This window comes from Mus caroli, chromosome 18 (genome assembly GCF_900094665.2).
Source record: "Mus caroli chromosome 18, CAROLI_EIJ_v1.1, whole genome shotgun sequence".
Classification (NCBI taxonomy): domain Eukaryota; kingdom Metazoa; phylum Chordata; class Mammalia; order Rodentia; family Muridae; genus Mus; species Mus caroli.
In genome coordinates, this window is record NC_034587.1 from 60,400,542 (window position 1) to 60,422,018 (window position 21,477).

The 21,477-nt window shown below is 36.4% G+C and overlaps 1 protein-coding gene across 2 annotated transcripts in view; it reads right to left on the minus strand.

The window, feature by feature from the left end:
- Positions 1 to 2,184: 2,184 nt before the first annotated feature.
- Positions 2,185 to 21,477, minus strand: part of Txnl1 (thioredoxin like 1) — a 41,203-nt gene continuing 21,910 nt past the window's right edge. For both annotated transcript variants that reach the window (XM_021150399.2, XM_021150398.2), the window contains exons 2-8: positions 20,859 to 20,955; positions 17,883 to 18,056; positions 15,438 to 15,560; positions 13,460 to 13,529; positions 12,120 to 12,292; positions 9,577 to 9,681; positions 2,185 to 2,416 (exon numbers count right to left, since the gene is read on the minus strand). In XM_021150399.2, coding sequence (XP_021006058.1) covers positions 2,387 to 2,416; positions 9,577 to 9,681; positions 12,120 to 12,292; positions 13,460 to 13,529; positions 15,438 to 15,560; positions 17,883 to 18,056; positions 20,859 to 20,955 — 772 coding nt within the window. In that variant the 3' untranslated portion in view covers positions 2,185 to 2,386. The remainder of the gene's footprint in view (positions 2,417 to 9,576; positions 9,682 to 12,119; positions 12,293 to 13,459; positions 13,530 to 15,437; positions 15,561 to 17,882; positions 18,057 to 20,858; positions 20,956 to 21,477) is intronic.

Sequence of the window (21,477 nt, forward strand, 5' to 3'; positions counted from 1 at the left end):
ACAAACTATGAACACTGCAAAAAAACGTCTTACACATATTTAATCGTTTAGAAAAATATGGTTGGCAGAAGGCTAGGTGACTACCTCCATCCAATACATTCATGTTCTGAGATGGGGCAGTTTGGTACTTGGCAGCAGATAGCCAAAATACATTTATAAAGGACCAAGAGGAACACCTGAGTGAAGTAACAAGTGCTAGTCTTATTGTTAGGCTTTCTCTGAAGACTTCCTATAGCAATACTGTGTTTCTGTTGACAGCATTTCACTGTATGTCTCAACTAGGCAACCTGATGTGCGATACGAGATGCATACAGATTCTTGGTTTTTGCTATGGCTGACAAAATAAATATTAGTTTTCTAGAAGACATTAATGGATGGCTAATGATTAGACAGCCAAGGCTACATATTCTTCATGTTCTTTTCAGGAAAATTGTTACATGTAAATATACTTATTTATATTTGTAAACATATATTGATATATTAACTATTTTAATTTAACAGAAAATAGCATTTTAGCTTGTTGGTTTACATCTCAATTATGCATATTTGGGTTTTTTGTAATAAAACTTGTGACATGTCAGCTTCCCACTAGCATTCTTCACCACTTACAACTTGAATGATGTGGGATGTTTGTATGTTGCAACAAAGTTACAGAAATCATATGAACAACAAAAAGTCTGATGTCTGGTCCTTTGCGAATGTGAAACCACTTTTACTCCGTTTTTCAAGTCAAATAGGATGAGACCATTTACACCCAAGATGAGGCACTTTAATGATTACCCCGAAGAGGGTAAGTATAAATTACAACCTTTCATGTTCATCTTAATTCTCCATTTCAGGTGTGATTAACAACTTCAGGTGGTTTACAAGTATTATAAACTTTTACTTTTTTTGTCTTTCTTTCACTTTAAGTCAACAAACTGTGAAATACATAAAATATAGACATTATCACAGAGCAGTTACTGAGCTCACATACAAATGAACTAAACNTTACTTAATGACACAAGTTTCAGAAAAGGACTATTTCAACACTACTTCAACAATATCCAAAGTTTTTTTTTTTTCATAATTACGTATAAACACATTAGTATACAAAGGCAAACCTCTCCACTATTCTAGGTAAGAATACCTCAAATGTATTAACTANATTACAAGTTATTAGTCTTATATATGCTTTTAAAATAATGAATTACAAGATTAATGTGTGGGGATGGAGCAGCAGTCTTATAGAGGCCTGGGCTCAGTTCCCATCACCCACATGGCGGTTCCCAACCAGCTGTCACCCCTTTCTAAGGGCTCTGAGGCTCTTCTTGCCTCTGCTGGGCACCACACTCACTCACACGAATATACACATACATGGAGGCCAAACACAGATACACATAAAACAAAATAAAGTATTCAAACATTAAATTTGCCAATATTAAATGTTTTAAAAGCATAGAANAACAAATATTTGCTTAGCCAGTCTTTTGGGGAAGATCTTTCAAACAAACAGTTTGAAAGGGACAACTCATTTTAAGCTTAAATCATGTTCTCTATCTATATAGAGTGTATGTTTTGGTNAATTTTGATAATAGATTTGATTCTAATTCTAATTTTCCATATTTTTTAATTTTTAAATTATAATAATTTCCATGTATTATAATTTCCCAATTTTTCTGNATTAAATATTAATACCTGCATTACTAAAGGAAATAGCTGACTCTAATGTTTAGGTTTATGCAGAAAGTTAAAATCTTGGCAGGAGACCAGGTTTAGGGTACAGGCCTACAATCCCACCATTTGGAAGGCAGGTACCCAAGGATATCAATGGTGAAGCTAACCTAAAAACAAANTATTTGTAAATCTGTTAACTACCAGTGGTAGGTAAGAGTACTGGGTGTTTATAAATTGGTTTTTGAATAAATTTATAAAGCCTAGATACACAAATGTCTTTTGATAAAGTCAGAATGTACTTGAACTTGGTTAACCATTCCAAATCCATGCATCCAAACATTCCACATACATGGAGGGTTCAAATCCTGTCTAAACACTCCATGTGTATAGACAGTACTCCTAATCCCTGTGGCATTCTGTTCCTCTAGAGATAGACTTTTAGTCAATGTGATACTAGACACAACTCCTAAAACAAGAGGTTAGTCAAATAAAAAGAGAGAGAATGCATTTATATAGAATGACGAAGACTTAAGCTTGGCAAAAGTAGTGACTTTTATTTACAACTGCGTGTATCGAGATTACACTGAAACACTAGTGATGCCATCTGAACAAAAGCAATGATTTATTGGTACTGGCAACAAATAAAAGATTAACAGTTTCCGAAGAGAATCAAGCAATTATCCAGGAGCTGCAAGTCTGACTGCAGTAAGTCTTCCAGTGTCTTTGTACCCTAATGGCTTTCCCCTTTTTTGCCAACCACCTAGAAAAAATTAAAAAAAAAAAGTATAATTTAATGATTCAGAAATATGCTTAAAAAATACTAGCATAACAATTTCAAGACTTTAGTCCTTTTTACCTGGTATTACTTTTTAACCTTGAATCTTTTCTGCATGCAATGTGCTTTTATTGTGGCAGCAAACTGCAACACCCCCTCCCCTAGACACGAGGAATTAAACACATGCAAGCTACTTTTGTTTTCCCATTCTGTCTTAAGAAGAAATTTAACTTTTTCAAGCCAGGTGGACAGTTTAGAGACGTTAATAAAAAGATGACACTACATGAGTAAACCATTCCTAGTGTACTAGTTTTAGGCAGTTAGAAATCTAATGTCAATTACAGTTGTTAAATGTCAATGGATTTAAAACGATACGCTAAACCCATGTCTTCTAGACCTCGCCTTCAACAGGAAAGCAGATCGAGAATGGTGAGCTCTTTTCTAGCTTTAAAAAACAAAAAACCTGGTTGCTAGACAAGGTCTATAAGAAATGTAAAAACTAAAGCTTGCATCTGAGTAATTTAAAAAAAATCTAGTCCTGAAGGTCTATAAAAATACCTTAGTTCCTATAAATGCCATAGCACCAAAAAAAAAAAAAAAAAAAAAAAAAAAAAAAAAAAAAAAAAATTTTAAAAAAAGAAAAAAAAAGAAAGAGAGACAGACAGATCTGGTATCTACCAGTAAGTCATGAAACCAGGTTCTCTGTTGGTTCTGTGTTCTAGAGTAACTTATCTAAACAGTTTGTCATTAGATAATATATTCTCACAGCATAAATGTCTCAAAAGAAATCCCTTTTATAATGAACTACATGTCTGTTGGTAATAAGTTTCTTACTTTAAAGTGATTCTGTTCTTAATACTAGTGTTCACGGGTCATTAATACATGTGTGTAATAGAAAATAGCTGGGTCAATGTCATTCATGAGAACAGGCTTAGAAACACCTTCCATTGAGAATTATTAACCACAAAAAGATGTTTCTGAGTTTTTGTGTAGTTTGTTTTTCACTTGAGTCAGGGACAACTTTTAAAGAAATTCCTCTTTAGTCCATGCAAACTATAGAATAGCTCAGAAGTCAAAAGGACAATAGCACCAGAAAACCAAAGAGTGAACAGGAGTAAGGAAAACGGGCTTTAAAGTGCACCAGAATGCAGGGGAGATGGGACCGCCTACGCCATAAATGAATTTTAGCTGACGCACTATACAAAATTACTAATCACTGTATTACCTAGGAAATGCAAAACATGGAGCTATTAGATTAAGCAAAAGAAAACAATTAATAGTAAAACAAAATTTTAGAGGATGTGATACAGTAGAAGATGCAAGTTTGCATACTGTTTCACAGGTTGACAACTCTCAACTTTCCAATATGTATTCTCTGTAAAAAAAGAAGAAATTCAGCACTCCATGCGGACTCTTACCGCAAACATAGAGCTCTTTCATTCTGTCTTAATTCTTTATATTACACCCCAGACAAATCAAAGTCTAGGTACATCAGAATTAGATGTTAAAAGCTTTCATTCAGTAAAGAATCCATTGGTCTTCTGCATTAGTGTCTTAACCCAGCCTGTCGTTTAGTCCGTGTGTCCTTCAACTGGCCTTGAGTTCAGCATGAGAGGATACACCACAAAAATATTTTGAGGATATTGTTCCAATATGAAAACTTACAACTTGCAACTAAAACCTAAGAAGTATTTAACACTAGCTCTAGTTAAAGACAAAAACAAACAAAAAAGAAAGAAATGAAAAGAGAAAAAGGAAAAACTTGTACTTTTCAAAACAATTCTCCTGCTCCTAAAATATAAAACTTTAAAATGGATAAAAATATTACTCAACTAAATTTAAAAGCAATTGTAACATTTAAGTTTTACTTCAAAATTATTTCTCAAAATATTGAACAAAACAGCAGTAGGTTAAAAAAACAAAAACAAAACTGCCTTGTGAGCAACATAGTGTGGTAAGAAAATTAAGGCACAACTGCAAGCAAAATAAAGGGCCAACTGAGTTGGTGAGGGTGGCTCTGCAGGAGGAGGTGGCTGAGGCAATCTAGTAACAAGAAGCTGATCCGGACGGAGGCCGAGGCTGAAGAGATCTTGGAGGACAACTGAGAAGTGGGGAGGGTGAGAGCAGTGGGGGGGGAGATGAGCAATGAAGCAAGGGGGGACAGTGAGACAGAGTTTATCTGTATATTACTTCATTAAAAAATCTTCTGCTTTTAGTTCACTGAGCTGTATTAAAAAAGCTGAAAAATAAACAAATAGAAGTGTTATAAAAATAGCGGATGTGGTAAATGGCCAGTTCAGAAAAGTCTATTTTTACAAAAAGTGATAAAACGTGGTCTACTTTTCACATGCGCCTTGTTCCCTAAGAAGCAAAAGCCCCCAATTTTCTCACGTTTGCACACTTACATTTTTAATATAAAGCAATCTATGTAGAAAGCCTATTTTAGCAAAGAAAATATCCACTCTTAGTTAAAACTGCAAGCTTTTCATGCTATACCACCAAGAATGCATTTACAGCAAATAGCCAAAGTATGCATGGCACCTTTGAGGCCAAAACAGAAAACAGAAGGTGTGTGCTACTCTAGCAGATCTAAGGGGAAGTGATAAAGCTGGGACAACGTGCAGAGGCTTCTAAGGTAACTATCCACAACCAAGATTTATCAGTATTACCTTAGCTTCTGTCAACTTAGTGACATAAGCAGGAGGTCAGTGACATGCCGAAAACTAACATCTACAAACACTCACATGACAGAAGAACAGAAGTACACTGAAAATACTTAAGACTTACTACTTCATGATCCATTAAACTGTTGTCAAATCTGTCTTCGCTTAATAGAGGATACACACCAAATATATTTTGAAAATTCAAAAATTACAACATAGATCCTTTCAATATCAGGTCAACTACACTGTAAAGGAAGATCAGTGTAGTCTCCTTGTCACTGGATGACGCGTGCATCTTTGTATTTTCATGCCTGGGTCTCAATGTCTCTATCCAGGGCACCTAATCACTGTACTCTCCTCTATCCAAATTCTACATTCAAAGCAGATCAAGGCTCCCTTTATCCACACTTTTCTCCTACTCTCCTAACGATGGTTGGAAAGAAGAAGATATCACTGTGCTGAGAATATATGGCAATACTTCAACTGTCTGTTGTGTTTATATTGCTGCGTAAGAATGCAGTCTTGTTATAAACAGGGACAATGGTTGCTGTGGCATGGTAATACAGAAGCAGAAACGTCAAACACATTACTATCCCCTTTACTGGAATCCAGAGCTCACTGAGTTTTTAATAAGGAACTCTATAATAAAGGTCCAAATAAGCCAATCTCACATAAATCCTCTTAAGTCTTTCTATATTGAAGATACTGTTTCTTACATAAAAAAAATAACTCTTGAAAAAAATAGTGACTGCAAGCAAAATAAATCTCACCCAGAAGCAATTAAAAAAGCACAATGTAATATTAATATTTTTAATACACCCAAGAAAGCATTCAACCAATTAAACCTTCAACTTTGGAATCAAAGGGTTCTGAATCCTGTTTTAAACCCTTCTGCCATAGCAGCTCTAACACCACTGCTAGGGATTAGAAACTGCTCTTTGAGGAAGGCTGTGAAATCAAACCTGTCTTTAGAATAATATAGTTATTTTCTTTTAAATTCTCATTCTCTTTAAATACAGCACAAGTGGCACATGCTATAACGTAACAGGCTGAGTACAGAAACCAATACTATCATGAGAACTCTACTAGGCTAGTGAATAATTAATAAAAATATAAAGCAGTGTTACTCTTATTAAAGTGGTTTTTCTATTGGAAAAGGTGGGCCATTTAAGACTTTGTAAATTTTATTTTATGTGCATACGCATTTTGCCTACATGCCTATGTGTGAGTGACGAATGTGCCTGGTATCCATAGAGACCGGAAGAGGAGTTCTGATCCTATGAAACCAGAGTTCCAAACTGCTGTGAGCCACCAAATCAAACCCAGGTTCGCTGTGAGAGCAACAAGTGCTTTTAACCACTAAACTATGTTTCCAGGCCCTGAAAAAAAAGTGCTTTTTATTAAAAATATTACTGTTAACATATAATACATTTACTAATGGACATAGGGTTTTTTATTCCCAGTTTAGTCTTTTCTTGTAAAGGCCTCACACTTGCAGCAATCACCCTACCTCATCCAAATCTGCAGGTAAGTGGGAGGGTCTAGAAAAGAGTAACCCAGATCTAGAAAGGCAAATGCTATGCTGTATGTCCTCTTTCATCTGTGGCTCCTACACCAAATCTTCAGATGTAAATATGCAACATGGAGTAACCGGGGCTGGAGAGCAGTTAAGAGCACTGGCTGCTCTTCCAGAGGTCCTGAGTTCAATTCCCAGCAACCACATGGTGGCTCATAACCATCTGTAGTGGGATCTGATGCCTTCTTCTGGTTTGTCTGAAGATAGTGACAGTGTACTCATATACATGAAATAAATCTTAAGAAAGGAAGAAGGGGAGAGGAAGAGGGGGGTAGAGGACGGGGACGGGGGAGAGAGGGAGAACATGGAGTAACTACAGAAATGAGAAAAGTATGAAGGGACTGTAGGGCAGGAGGTGAAGCCCGAAAGAGGAAATAGCAGGACAGAGGTGACAGAAATGGGAGTGGGTGGACACAAAGAGGGAAGAGGGAGATCAATACAGAAGGAAGAGGGACGAATAACACCAAGGTGGTTTGATAAAGTCTCAAGAAACCATATCTTATATTTGCTTAAAATTATATACCTAGGCAAAGACCTAGAGGCAACTTTTGACTTCTGGGAGAAGAAAACTTGTCCTCTCCCAGAGATGTGCCTCTTAAATGGCTTTCTGATGCAGAGTCAGGTTTGAGACCATGACCAAAAAAGAAAGAAAGCAAATAACAACAACAAATGGATTGAAGAGGTTTTGAAAAATACAACACAATATATGAGTATGTAATAAATACAACCAAAGAAAGGAGGCTAACAACTTGAGATAGAGGGTGTGTAGTTGCTAACAACTTAAAAATGGGAAGGGCTGGAGGGAGGCAAGGGGGGAAAGTGATGTAATTCTATTTTAATTAAAACCATTAAAACATACAGTTACTAATATATAGTCGGTTTATTAATTGTAATTTAAAAATTTTCCAACTAATTCCTTTTTGAATCGCACTCTGACACCTAGGAAGGCCTCAAAAGAGGTAGCAAAGCGATCTCAACTTCCCACGCACTGAAAAGTACAGGTACCAGCCACTCGTCCTGGATTCCCTGTTCAATTGTTACTAAATAAGTATGTTAATAAAACCTCTATTTGGCCGGGTGGTGATGGCTCCTGCCTTAAATCCCAAAACTTGGGAGGCAGAGGCAGGCAGATTTCTGAGTTCGAGGCCAGCCTGGTCTACAGAGTGGGTTCCAGGACAGCCAGGACTACACAGAGAAATCCTGTCTCAAAAAAAACAAACAAACAAACAAAAAAAACAAACAACAACACAAATGCTTCTTGATCTTCAATCATCTTTCATATTTTAAATAACACCTGAAACCAATAAGTTTAAGAACTGCTACTTTTCCATCATTTAAATAAGGTGAAAAGGGTAAGTAAAGAATTAATAAAAAACAAAACACTCTTAAGCAAGCACACTCCTCAAAAACAGCTTTGGCAATCAATAAGAAAAGACTAAACAGCTAGATGGATGTGAGATCAATACTTAAGACAGTTATTAAGGCAAACCAGAAAAATTACAACTGAACAGCTGACTGGTAAAAAATGCAGAAGAGAATATTACTTGCATCAAAAACAGAAGTTAAACAGCATATGCTGAAGGAACAAATAGGACACTGAAGCAAAACTTAATAGTAGAAAGATATTAACGTGGGATACAGTATAAACCTTACGGAAGAACGATGCTAGTGACAAACTACACAACAAACAGCTAGAGCCAGGCCAATGCATTTAATTCAAGCCAGACAGGCAGACAGCCAAAACATCTTTGTTGCTCATGTCATTTTTCCAGGAAAACACATCCCATAGGGTAAAAATGAAGCTGCTTTATACCTGCTTCTTCTGACTAAGTATAATACACATACAAAATATCTGGGCATGGCAGAGCCAAGTACTTAATTATTTCTACAGTCCCAAAACTTAATTATGCTATGAGATAGTAAGAAGTGACTGAAAAGTAACCAGCAAAAATATGTATTATCCAGGTTTTCCATTTATTTTATAAAAGCTAACATGTACCTCAGTGAACCATCTACGGTTAAGCAATTTAGTTTTCTATAATTGAATCAGGTCTATAGACATCACCAAAAAGAGAAAGACTTCTCAGGATGTTCTGACTCCACAAAACAAGCCCCTGCATGAAGTGTGCTGGGAATGAGGTCCTGGACCATTGGTAGGCACAGCCATGAGCAGCACTGTGGCCAATGTGTCCTGTGCAGTCACGTTTCCCAGGACACTGCAGGTTTGGAACTAGGAAAGCTCGCAGTGGCACCTCTCTGAGCTGGGTGTGCGTCTTTAAAAGCTACCCACACAACTGCTCCCAGGAACAAGGGGCCCAGAAAGCATGGGAAGAAGCTGACCCTCACTCCTCAAAGTCCTTGATATGCGCGCGGTAGGCTCCATGGAAGCCTTAGGGTTGTATCCGTCAAAAATACAGACATACATTTATAAAAATAGGAGAAAACTTATACAACCACTTTAAAAGTATTTGCTGAAATGTGTCCTTTCAGAACACAGACAGTGCTTAGAAAGTCAAACATGTCCATGTGTAACATTTGTGTTTATTCTTTCAAAATAAAATCATTCAGATCTTTGTAAATACATTTTCATTATCAGCAAAGTCCTTAAAAATCTTACTATGCCTTCCAAGTACTAATTTAACTATAATTTCTTCCTTATTCCCAAGCATCTTCTATTATTATTACTTCTCACTCAGGTGTATTCACTAATCTTTATTCCATCAGTTACGTGTTATATTTTACTACAGACTTCTTTTAGTTTAATATCTCAACATGGTACATTCATATACCCTTTCATGAGACAGTTTTGAATCTTTATGTTTAAAAGAAGGACAACTAAAATATAAGAAAATTTTCCTTTGAAATTGTATTTGTATTTTCCTTAATTATCATTTGAACAAACTTACTCGTTTGAAGTCATTCATATTTGTTGCCTGGACTGGAGTACCAATGAAAGTAAAATATGAAATTCTCGTTGTTTCTTCTTCTCCTTGATTAGACTGAACAAATAACTACAAGAAGAAAATCACATTTATAATTTATAATTAGTCTATTTTTCATGACCATGCTTTAGATTTAATCTATTTGCTTTCTTAATAAAAACATCTTCTATTCTTTTTAAGAATAAATAAAATTACTTTACACTTACATTAGTGTTCCTAAATGACTGCCTATTCCCTGTCTGCACTGCAAGTCTCACGTTCTCCAGGGACACCCTGGCAAGATGGCCACATACGCAAGCTCGTGGTAATGTAGCACACGGGTATAGAGAAGTCATAAGTAAAGTCTTTACAGACTACATGAAAGAGTGGGAAACTCATGGTAGACTGCTATTAATAATTTTATTAAAATCAGTCTTTCATCTGTGGGAAATCTCTGTAAATGTATTCTCTCTGATACTCACACACCCATTCTATTTCCTAGAATAACAGAAAGAAATGATGTTGGCAATCTGCTAAGACTACGTTCTGCCCTTCGATTGGTTTTAAGGCCTGACTCTAAACTCTCTGTTTTAGAATTTCTCTCGGTACATAAGAAATAGAATTACTTATATATTACTTATATTGGGTTTTGAAAAAAAATTCCTCTATTAAAAAAATTAGATGATCTAAAAATGTTCTCTACCTAAAAATATTATCTCAGCTGGGCAGTGGTGGCTAATGCCTTTAATCCCAGCACTTGGGAGGCAGAGGCAGGAGGATTTCTCAGTTCAAGGCCAGCCTGGTCTACAGAGTGAGCTCCAGGACAGCCAGGGCTACACAGAGAAACCCTGTCTCAAAAAAAAAAAAAAATTATCTCACAGAACAGGGCATACACTGGTCTACGCCAGGTCCCAGGTTCTCTGTGTAGATATTATAAAGTGTGTAAACACGGAGGTTTCTGATTTGTAAGCTTTCTTCTCTTGGGCCCTTTTCCTTCTGTTGGTTTGTCCTGTCCAAGTTAGATGCGACAGTTTTTGTTATCTTTTATTCTGTTATGGTTTGTTGTTATCTCTTAGAAGCCGGTTCTTTCCTAATGAGAGACAGAAAGGGAGTGGATCTGGGTGGGAGGGGAAGTGGGGAAGAACAGGGAGGAGTAGAGGGAGGGAACTAGAACTAATCGGGATATAGTGTATGAGAAAAAAAGTCTGTTTTCATTAAAAGGAAAATAAGCTGTTCCTCTTCACGTTGCTCTAAGATAGTAGTTACTGATTTTTATTGTTTTTATTATTGAAACTCCTTTCAAAGAGTTTATCTAATCAATTTAAAGAATATAATAAATATACTATTAAACCAGTTCACAGCTTACTTATGTTTAAAATTCATCTTCCTTTGATTAAAGTCTGATCAAAACTATTACTTTAATTCAACCTTTATTATCATAAAAGTGATAGGTATGCCTTATGTGTCTTCACTTAGGTCACTGCCTAATTTTCTGGATATAATGCATAGGGTCTTGAGTGACAGAGCTCTACTACAACGTAGCCTGCATCTTCCGCATTATTTAGATAAAATGTTTCAGATAATTAAACCTCAGCTTGTTCACACATATTGATCACAAGACATGTCCATTGTAACCTTCCAAAAAAGAACTTAGAGGGTTCTTCTGATGATCTATCAATACAATGGTATATCAGTTTGGTATGACTTGAACTCAGTGCTCTGTGGCTGGTTTCTCCGTTCTTTTCATAGTTGAATCACTCTCTGCCACTAGTCAATATTCAGATAAACCTTAGTTAACTCTTAAAATATAAAGTCATCTCTTTCAAAATCATTTTTAGCTGGGTATATTAGCTAATGCCTGGAATTCCAGCACTTGGAAGGTTGAGACAGAAGAACTGTTGTGAGTTCAAGGCCAGTTTGGGCAATACAGCAAATAACAGGCCAACCTGGGCTACAGAGTGAGATTCTGTCTCATAAATAAATAAATAAATAAATAAATGGGCTACAGAGTGAGATTCTGTCTCAAAAATAAATAAAATAAAATAAAGCCAGTCTTAGTGCCATAGTCTGGAAAATTAAACAGAATTTTCACACAGGTACCAACCCTCATCACCAGAGCATGTATAAATACCTCCAGTTTCTGTGTAAATGTTCTAGAACAAACTGACAAACCCCATGAATCAACCTCCACTTCTCAACTTTATTGGATAAACTCTACTTTAAAAGATCATTTAGAGAGGCTGGAGAAATGACTCAGTGGTTAAGAGCACTCACTGCTCCAGGTTCAATTCCCAGCACCAACGTAACAGCTCACAACTGTCTGCAACTCCAGTCCCAGGGAATCTGACATCCTTACACAGGCTTACATGCAAGCAAAACACAAATGAACATAAAATAAAAATAAATAAATCATTAAAAAATTATATAATAATAAAAAAGATCATTTAGCATCACCTGGGACATAGAATTTCAGCAATACTGCCCTACCCACCAACCAAAGGAAGATAAATTAATGAAATGTTACTCACAGTTACACTGTTAACATTCTGAAATTTAACATAACGAAGAGGAACAATGCCATCTTCTTTAATGTCATCCTCTGTCAGTTCCAGAGCTTGAGTTGGCTCACTCCTTTCCGCCTCCTCAAAATCCATAGATCGGGGTAGGTTGATAAAAATTTTTACATATTTAGGACCCTGACCTAGAAAATGGTTTTAAAAAAAATGAAGTACTAAAAACACAGTAATATACTTTTACTTTATCATCAAATGTATCTTACACAGAAACCTATGTAGGCCTACATACACACACACACATACATACATATAGGCACATACCAACAAATTTCAAAAACCTCCAGTAAAATTTAATCTGAATATTGGCAATCAATCTTTTTCCCCCAAAATTTACTTGCTGGTATCTTCTTAGACTAGTTCCAGTCTTCATTAGGAATAAGAAAACACAAGCATGCACACAGATATAAGCAAGTTCCTACTCTCAATGACAAAAGACATACAATGAGTTGGATGTGGAGGGGACACCTTGGGAGGCATAGGTAGGCAGATGTACATAGCAAACTCCAAGCCAGCTAAGGCTACATAGTGATATTCTGTTTTAAAACAAAAAAAGCTATCCCATAATAAATATAACACTATCATTGAAGAGCTATATAGAAGGTGGTAGTGGATACTGATAGCATATGCAGGTGAACAACCTTTCATAAAATAAATAGACTAACTTTTTGTTACCAGCAAGTTGTACATTTTGTTACCCAGGAGGAAAACATTATTAGCATTAAGACTTATCCAAAAAAATTTAATAAAAAAAATTACTAAGTTTTACTTTCAATCAGTTAAAAAAGAAACTGAACAAATGAAGCCCCTTAGTCTAGACTGCCTTCTCTCTCTAAAACATCAGCAGTAAAAAAGAAAAAAAAAAGTTGTGGCAAAAAAAAAAAAAAAAAAAAGAACAAACGAACAAACAGATGATTTTATGAAACATAAACCCAAGTCTGTAAAGCCACATTGCTATTTACGGACATGACAGTCCATTATTAATAATGAACAAAAAGTAGGACTTGGAGCCTCATTTTTATCACCCTGAATAAGAACAGTTTGAAAACAATTTTGTTTCTAAAAAATGCCTGCCAATAATTTAAAAATAGGAGGAAAGAATCAGTACTGTGAAAATTGAGGGAAAACAAACATTTTTACTTTAGATCTTAATTCCACGTTACATGGACATTTATAATCTTCCATGAACAACACAGAAGACCTACCTCTATCTGAAAAATAAAGTAAAAATAAATGTAAGCCAACAGGTTTAACAAAGCAGAAAGTTAGATTTTAATTGACTGCCCTTTACTCACCATTATCTGGTCCTTGAAACTTCATGGAATAAAGCTTAACAGGCTGATTGAATGCCACAGTAATAAGGAGCTGTAGGGAAATAGTTTAATTATCAAAGGCTTTATTAACACAAGAAATATACAAAATGGCTAAGGGGACTAAAATAAGAGTGGTACAAACCTAGTTCACCTAACAAAACCACTGCAATATAGATTCTGTAAGCCGAAATTGGCTTGTCAGTTAAGGATTGCTACCACCAATTATTTATACAGAAAAAATTAATGCAGTAAACTTACTAAAATTATGTGCAAGAGCCTAGCATCTGGGGCTGGAGAGACGGCAGCCAGTGATGAGCACCAGCTTCTCTCCAGAGGCGCCACCTTCAGTTCCCAGCACCCACATGGTGATTCACAGTCATCTATAGCACTCCAGTCCCAGGGATCCAACACCCTCTTCTCACGTCTCTAAGGGCACCTGGTATGCATGTGATGCACAGGCATAAATGCAGACAAAACACTCATATGCATAAAATAAATAAATATTTCCAAAAAAAGCTAAGAACTTAGGACCTACAAACTGACAAGTAACAAAGTTCCCAAATGTAAGTACTAACTTTTAACATGCAATACACATCTTTTCTAGTGTATCAAGTACTTAGCCACCCTGCTTGACTACTGGAAGGCAATACACCACTATGCAGAACAACTGATCCTCACATCAACTGTGATCTAAAATTCAGAAAACAGGACTCTCAGGGCCAGCACTGTGGCTCAGTGTGTTGTACAATGCTCTGAGTAGTGAGAGAGACAAAAGGAAGGGGAGGCACTTGGATCTAAGGCCCTAAGGCCTTCAAATCCTGACTCTCAATTTCTCTAGACGGTCACATGGAACTAAGACACCAATGCTGTCTGGAGTCTCTCTGAAGCTTTAAGTTATCCATTAATTTTCTGTCCATTTAAAGCTATATTTGTTGTTCAGAGGTATACTCCTACCCTGCAGGAAAGACTTCCCTTAACAGAAGATTTCAGCAAAGCAATAGACAATGCCACCATCTATACTGTCCTGTTTTTAGGTAACTATACACAGAGATATCTGAACCATAATCCTGAAGCTGTCATAAGGCAACTCTAGCTAGAAGGAAAGGGTTACACTTATTATTTCAAAATCATATTGTGATATAAGAAAACAGCTATTTCCTCTGGTTACATCACTTTTCATACTTAACTCATAACTGTGTGTTAAAACATAGCAATCATGACATGTGAAAAGCTGAAATGCTGGCAGAAAGCAGGTAAAAGGAGAAAGCTAGAAACTGATCAGGTCAGCAAGACTGCCTAAAGGCAGTAAGTAAGGAGCCATCAGCTCTGAGGAGAAGGAGCAACAACATGCAGATATACACTTTATGAACTTTTGTGACCAAGTAGAACAGGAAACAAGCACACACAGAGGACTAGAAAGTAACTTAAGGAAAGCAGCACCCACAAGGTAAAGATGGTGTGATTCAGGTATTGTCCTACTTTCTCTGTGGCAAGAGCAATTCAGGGAACAGGAAAAACAAAAAAACAAAAAAACAGTATGTTTTTATCTGGGACTAGAGAGAGAGTCTTATATGGGAGTTCTCATCTAACTAATCTTTACTGCTCAGACACAAACTATCTGTGTGGGAAAAACATAGAAAGCAGTATAAAATGACCAATAGGTGATGATCCAAGCAGCAGTGGAGCACACCATGAATTCTGCAATGTTCTTTAGGGCACGCATGGCAGCTCCCACAGAACACAGAAAGGAGATGGATCCAGACAGAAGTCAAAGAAACCATACAAAGAAAAGGAAGAAACGCTCGTCTGGAAAAGAATGACATAAGCCACAAGACGAGGACCAGAAAAGGCAAAGATCATCATCTGGAAGAGAGACGTGAGACGTAAGGGGACACAGGACAGAAACAGCACATGTAAATAGTGATCGTCCCTACCAGCCTTAACACAAGCACTCAATTACCTGCTCATCACAGTCAGACTCCAAGAAGGACATGTCTTTTCGTAAACAGTTGTCAAAGCCGTGCTCATCACTTTCATTAAGACATTCACAACCAGCTTTGTTAATAAAAGGCATTAAATCCATCTGAAACAAAAGAAATCAAGAACGTAGACAAAACATTTGGCTTTAGCATAAAAAATAGACTTGAACCTGTGCTTCTTTTTGAATCGGTAATTTTGAAGAAAATGTTTGCTTTAAAATAGTTACTGAAATTTTTATAATTGTCTTTTCAATTGAATTTCTGACTGAAATCTGTCACTAATAATTATTAAAACTAAATCTAGGTTTACCCTACATAGCAAGGTATCAGAAACCCAACTTGCAGGCCTTGGTATTCCCCAGGACATTTACTACAAAGAACACATGACTGTATATACAGAAGCCTCTCAAGGATCCAGGACATTTCCAACCTGTAACTTGGGAAACAGATTTAAGAAGTACAGAGTCTGAGGTCAACCCTAAGTATTCATGAGACCCCATCTCAAACAGAACCAAACCACACACAGCAAAAGCAAGCAAGCCCGCAAACAAGCCAACAAACAAACAAACAAACAAACCAAAAGGAAACTAACAACAAATATGATCATCAAAAGAGTAAGTCCTGTCTCCGTGACACACTCTGTGAGAGGGCAAACCCGAAACTACAAATGGCAAGCTAGCAAGCATCAGCAGTCTAACCTCATTCACCCTAAGCAATAGTCTGAACCCTTACTTCATGGGCTCCCTCCTCCCTTCATAACATCTAAGTAAGAACAGTGCTCAGTCCCTTCTTAGGGAAACTAAGTCCTTAAGACCAATACAACCTGCAATCAGGTCCAGGCACTACAAGGACTAAAATCAAGGTGAAGATGCTGGCTGTGAAATTACCACATTAGTAGGATTCCAGTAGCTTAGCTATAGATAGCAATAGGTCATAAAGGCACAGTTGCCTAATTTGGAGGCTGCTTTTCTTTAGGTCAAACCAGCTGGAACCAGTGACACTGTAGTTGAGTCTAGACAACTGTCCCTACCCAGAATGTCTTTGTCTCATCATTTCTGCTGAGCATATGCACTATGGGAACACAGTGTAACCACACTGCAGAAACTACCAGTTACTTCACCTTCTCTCCTTATCAAGCTTTAGCACTCCCTTATCCCTTAAGTGTTCCTAAATAATATCCTTGGCGACACAAATTAGAAACTTGTTTTCTGGTCTTCATGCTTGGAAAACTTGTAAATAAACTTTCTCTTTCCCAAAACTTGTTTCAATAATTGGCATACGTTGTACCAATAATTGGTACAACGACCTAGTTCAGAAATTATCCATCCTGAACCAAATATGGTTTACATTTTCTGATTGGGTGTTATTTTAAATAAAAACTAACTGTATAGACTAACAGAAAAGAAATAATGCCATTATTACGTTACAGATACTCAATGACAAAGACACAAAGAAAAAGACACACACACAATGCACACACACAAACCATGCACACAAAGCAAGCTCTCCTGTCTACCTGACTAGTTTTTCAGCTTGAGTTTAAAGGGTTTACAGACAGGAACACACTGATCTGCCTTACTGTAACTAATGTAAGTTTTTTAACGTATTGACTGCAACTTGAGAAACAATTGTAGCACCATAAAGTACTACATCTGAACTCAGCTTCCTTCCTGAATCATTTCAAACCACACACAACTACATTAGAACTATGCATACTATGTAGTTTCAAAATATTATTGAGTTCTTCAGTCTTCATCTTAAAGTAAAAAAAAAATTACTCTTAAAATACACTCAATTCTAAAGTTACATTTGATTCTAAACTCAACAAAAGTAGACTATAGGAAGTTAAGCAATATGGGGATTCAGTATATTAAAACTCAAGCCACTTTATATAACTATAAACATGAGAAATATTACTTGGGCGCTGGCAGTACACTCCTTTCATCCCAGCATGGTGGATGAGAGGGCAGAGGCAGGATAATCTCTAAGTTCAAGGCCAGCCTGGTCTATAGTATGAGTTCCAGGACAGCTGGGACTACACACAGAAACTCTGTCTTAAGGTGGGAGGTTATAGGGGGGTGGGAGGGGGGGTGGGGGACAGAGAGACAGGGAGAGACAGAGACAGAGAAAGAGAGAAAAATATTTTTCAATGCCATATTTTCCACTCACAGGAGGGGGCAAGAATTAGAATATGGTTATTTAACAGTTTAGAAAACAATTGTGATAAAGGAATTTAGCTGAAGAAATTTAGGGGAAAATGATTTACAAAGAAGACTTAAGGTTATAACAGACAAAACTCAATCCGTTTAGTTTGAAAAATGCTCATTTGAAAGTACTTTGAATTAGTAAGAAATAAATCAGTACGTTTCATTTCAACCACGTAACATGAGATTTAAGCCACTATCTTTACTCCTCTGATGACATACATAGCCCTTTGGAATGTCTGCGTCCTCATTGCTTCCAGGATCATTTTCTAAGTGCTGCTTGATTTTCTCTTCTAGTCCCACGGCATCTGCTCCTTGATACTGATCGATTCTCACTTTGTTTCGAAAAAACAAAAATGTAGGTGTTGCTGATATATTGTTGGTTGCAGCTGTTCCCTAGAATCAGCAAATTAAAGCATTAAAAATTAAAACAAATCTTATACTATTTTTTTTCTACAGCCTTAAGCAAATTAAAATATCACAAGTTCTAACCAGGAAAATAAAATAATGTATTCCTAATTGTTATTGAAGAGAGCAATAGGATCAGTGGTTAAAAGCACTGGGAGTTCTTCCAGAGGACCCGAGTTCCAGTTTCTAGCACCCACGAAGCAAGCAGCTTGCAACCACCTATAGACTGCAGTTCCAAGTGATCCAATATCCTCTTCTGGCCTCTGCAGAACCCAGGAGCTCATGTGGTCAGCAGTCACGAATGAAAGCAAAATACCCATTCACATTAAATGAACAAACGAATAAAAAAATCTTCTTAAAGAGCAGACCTATTGTAAGGGAGTTGCTATGGAGACACAGCTATATTACATAAGCTTTATTGCCATATACTTTATCTAACAGAACCTTCTACTACAGAAACTAATTAATGGCAGGCAGCTTGTTTATAATTATGCAGTATGAATTTAAAAAAAAAAATAACCAAAGGCTGGGCACGCTAGTAAACTTTTAATCCCAGCACTTGGGAGGCAGAGGCAGGCGGATCTCTTGAGTATGAGGCCTGCCTGGTCTACACAGAGTTCAGGCCAGCCAGGGCTAAATAGGACTGTCTCAAAAAAATATAAATAAAATAAATTAAAAAAAAAAAAATAAGAAAGGTAATGATGAGTCAATACAAACCAGTGGTGCTAAGAAAAACTATCCACCTGAAAAAGAAAAGCCAGTCCATACCACTATCAAAACAAACTAAGACAAATGTCTTTTGTCTCAAAAAAGGGTCACCTCATCTAATTTCTACTTTTACAGAACTAATTTCAGACATCATAAAAATAATAGCTATCTTTTAAATTTTTGCTCTAGTTCTATAATACTGACTGGAAATGAATAACCAAAGCACCACTATTTAAATTCTGATGACTGGGCTGGCGAGATGGCTCAGTGGGTAAGAGCACCTGACTGCTCTTCCAGAGGTCCAGAGTTCAAATCCCAGCAACCACATGGTGGCTCACAACCATCTGTAACGAGATCTGGCGCCCTCTTCTGGAGTGTCTGAAGACAGCTACAGTGTACTTACATATAATAAATAAATAAATCTTTAAAAAAAAAATTCTGATGACAATGATTTTAAAATCAGCAAAGCAAATCTGTCCTTTCCCATACACAAATTCTATGAAGACATACAGAAGATAAATCATTCAAAGAAAAAAAGTATAAAGGGTAACCTCTCTAAATTCCAGAAGAGACCTATTAGAACAGTACTATACTAAAAAGTAAAACTTAAGACACAAATGTGAACTACTCTTATGAACTAAAAATACTTAGCATATGAAAAACACCTGCGGGCTGGTGAGATGGCTCAGCGGTTAAGAGCACTGACTGCTCTTCCAAAGGTCCTGAGTTCAAATCCCAGCAACCACATGGTGGCTCACAACCATCTGTAATGAAATCTGATGCCCTCTTCTGGAGTGTCTGAAGACAGTTACAGTGTACTTATATATAATAAATAAATAAATCTAAAAGTAATAAAATAAAATGATATGGTCAATGTTAAAAAAGAAAAAAGAAAGAAAGAAAAACACCTGCACAGTTCTTTATTTCTTGATTCTCTGCATGCAAATACTACCCTGCCATACAACCACCACACTACAATCACCAGGCTGTTGTGCCTATAGCACTATGCCCCAAGTAACACATTCTCCTACCATTAGAAAAGGAAAAGACAAATCACAGATTGTGCAAAAATATTCGCAGACTAAACAAAGTACTTTTACCTGTAATGTGTAAAGAACACTTATAAATAAGTAAGAAGAATGACACCCAAAAGAAAAGCCAACTTTTGGAATAGGTAACTTGACAAATGAGGTACTTAACACAAAAATTAGTTAACGGGAATCAAGGAAATTCAAATTGAATCTACTTTTACTGTAATATGTTTAAAAAATAAAAAAAGCAGTATTCAGAATAGAGGAACTGAACTTTCTTACATAAACTGTTCTTAATGCACAAAATATAATCACTCAGGCCAGGTGTGGTGGTGCTCGCCTTTAATCCCAGCACTTGGAAGGCAGAGGCAGGTGAATTTCTGAGTTTGAGGCCGGCCTGGTCTACAAAGTGAGTTCCAGGACAGCCAGGCTACACAGAGAAACCCTGTCTCGAAAAACCAAAAAAAAAAAAAATATATATATATATATATATATATATATATATATATAATAAAATCACTTGGGGCTGGAGAGATGGCTCAGCAGTTAAGAGCACTGACTGCTCTTCTGAAGGTCCTGAGTTCAAATCCCAGCAACCACATGGTGGCTCACAACCATCCATAATGAGATCTGATGCCCTCTTCTGGGGTGTCTGAAGACAGCTACAGTGTACTTGCATATGATAAATATATATATATAATAACTTTACAAATAACTTTGTAGATGAGATTATGAAATGATTAAACTACAATCAAAACTGCTCTGTTATACCTTGTGATCAATTATCCAATGCCTCAGCCTAAGATACTGAACTGTCAGGTAACCTATTACTTTAACAACATCCTATTAATTTCACCTCATAAAAGAAAAACTTGGCTATACTGCTAACCAGTATAGTCAAAATTGCATTGATAATAATCCTGACATTTTCCTGTCTTCTAAAGAATACAGTAATGAATAAAGACATAGTAGATAATATTAGTGTAGGATTTTGATGTGTTTTATGAAAAAAAGGAAAAAAAAAAAAAGACTCCCCCGCTGCCTTACTTACCTGGCACTGATGCACATCTACTTCCAAGAAGACTGCCTGTGGGTACTTATTACTCATAGAGCTGAAAGCCGGGGCAATCCGCAGACACGGGCCACACCTGTGAGAAAGAGCCGTATCCAGTAAATCATACAAACACTGGCTTTAGGCATTCAGGAATATTCACCTGGGTTATTTATAACATTGTATTAATACCACATTGCCTTACTGAGTACAGATACAATATTAGGTCTTAGGCTTAAGACTGTAAAAATCTTTGTTCTCATCCAAAGAAAAAAATAAATAAATAAAGGGTTATGTTTATAAATTTTTAAAAAGTCAGCATGGTCAAAAGAAATCAATCCTCCTGGATTAGGATTAATAAACAATCTCAATTTTTAATAAATGAAACTAATAATTTATATTCTAACATTTATGGGGTCTTTTCAGTGACAGTGCTAAATGAAGTGGTTATTCTCATTTCAAAAACAAACAACAACAAAAACCTCTCACTGAATACATAATCAATGATTCCAGATAAACTGAAGATTTAAATGTGAAGTAGTAAGTACAACAGGAACTAAAAAAATAAGAAAACAGCCTAGGCTGAGGTCCAAAGCTAAAAAAAAAAAAAAAAAAAAAA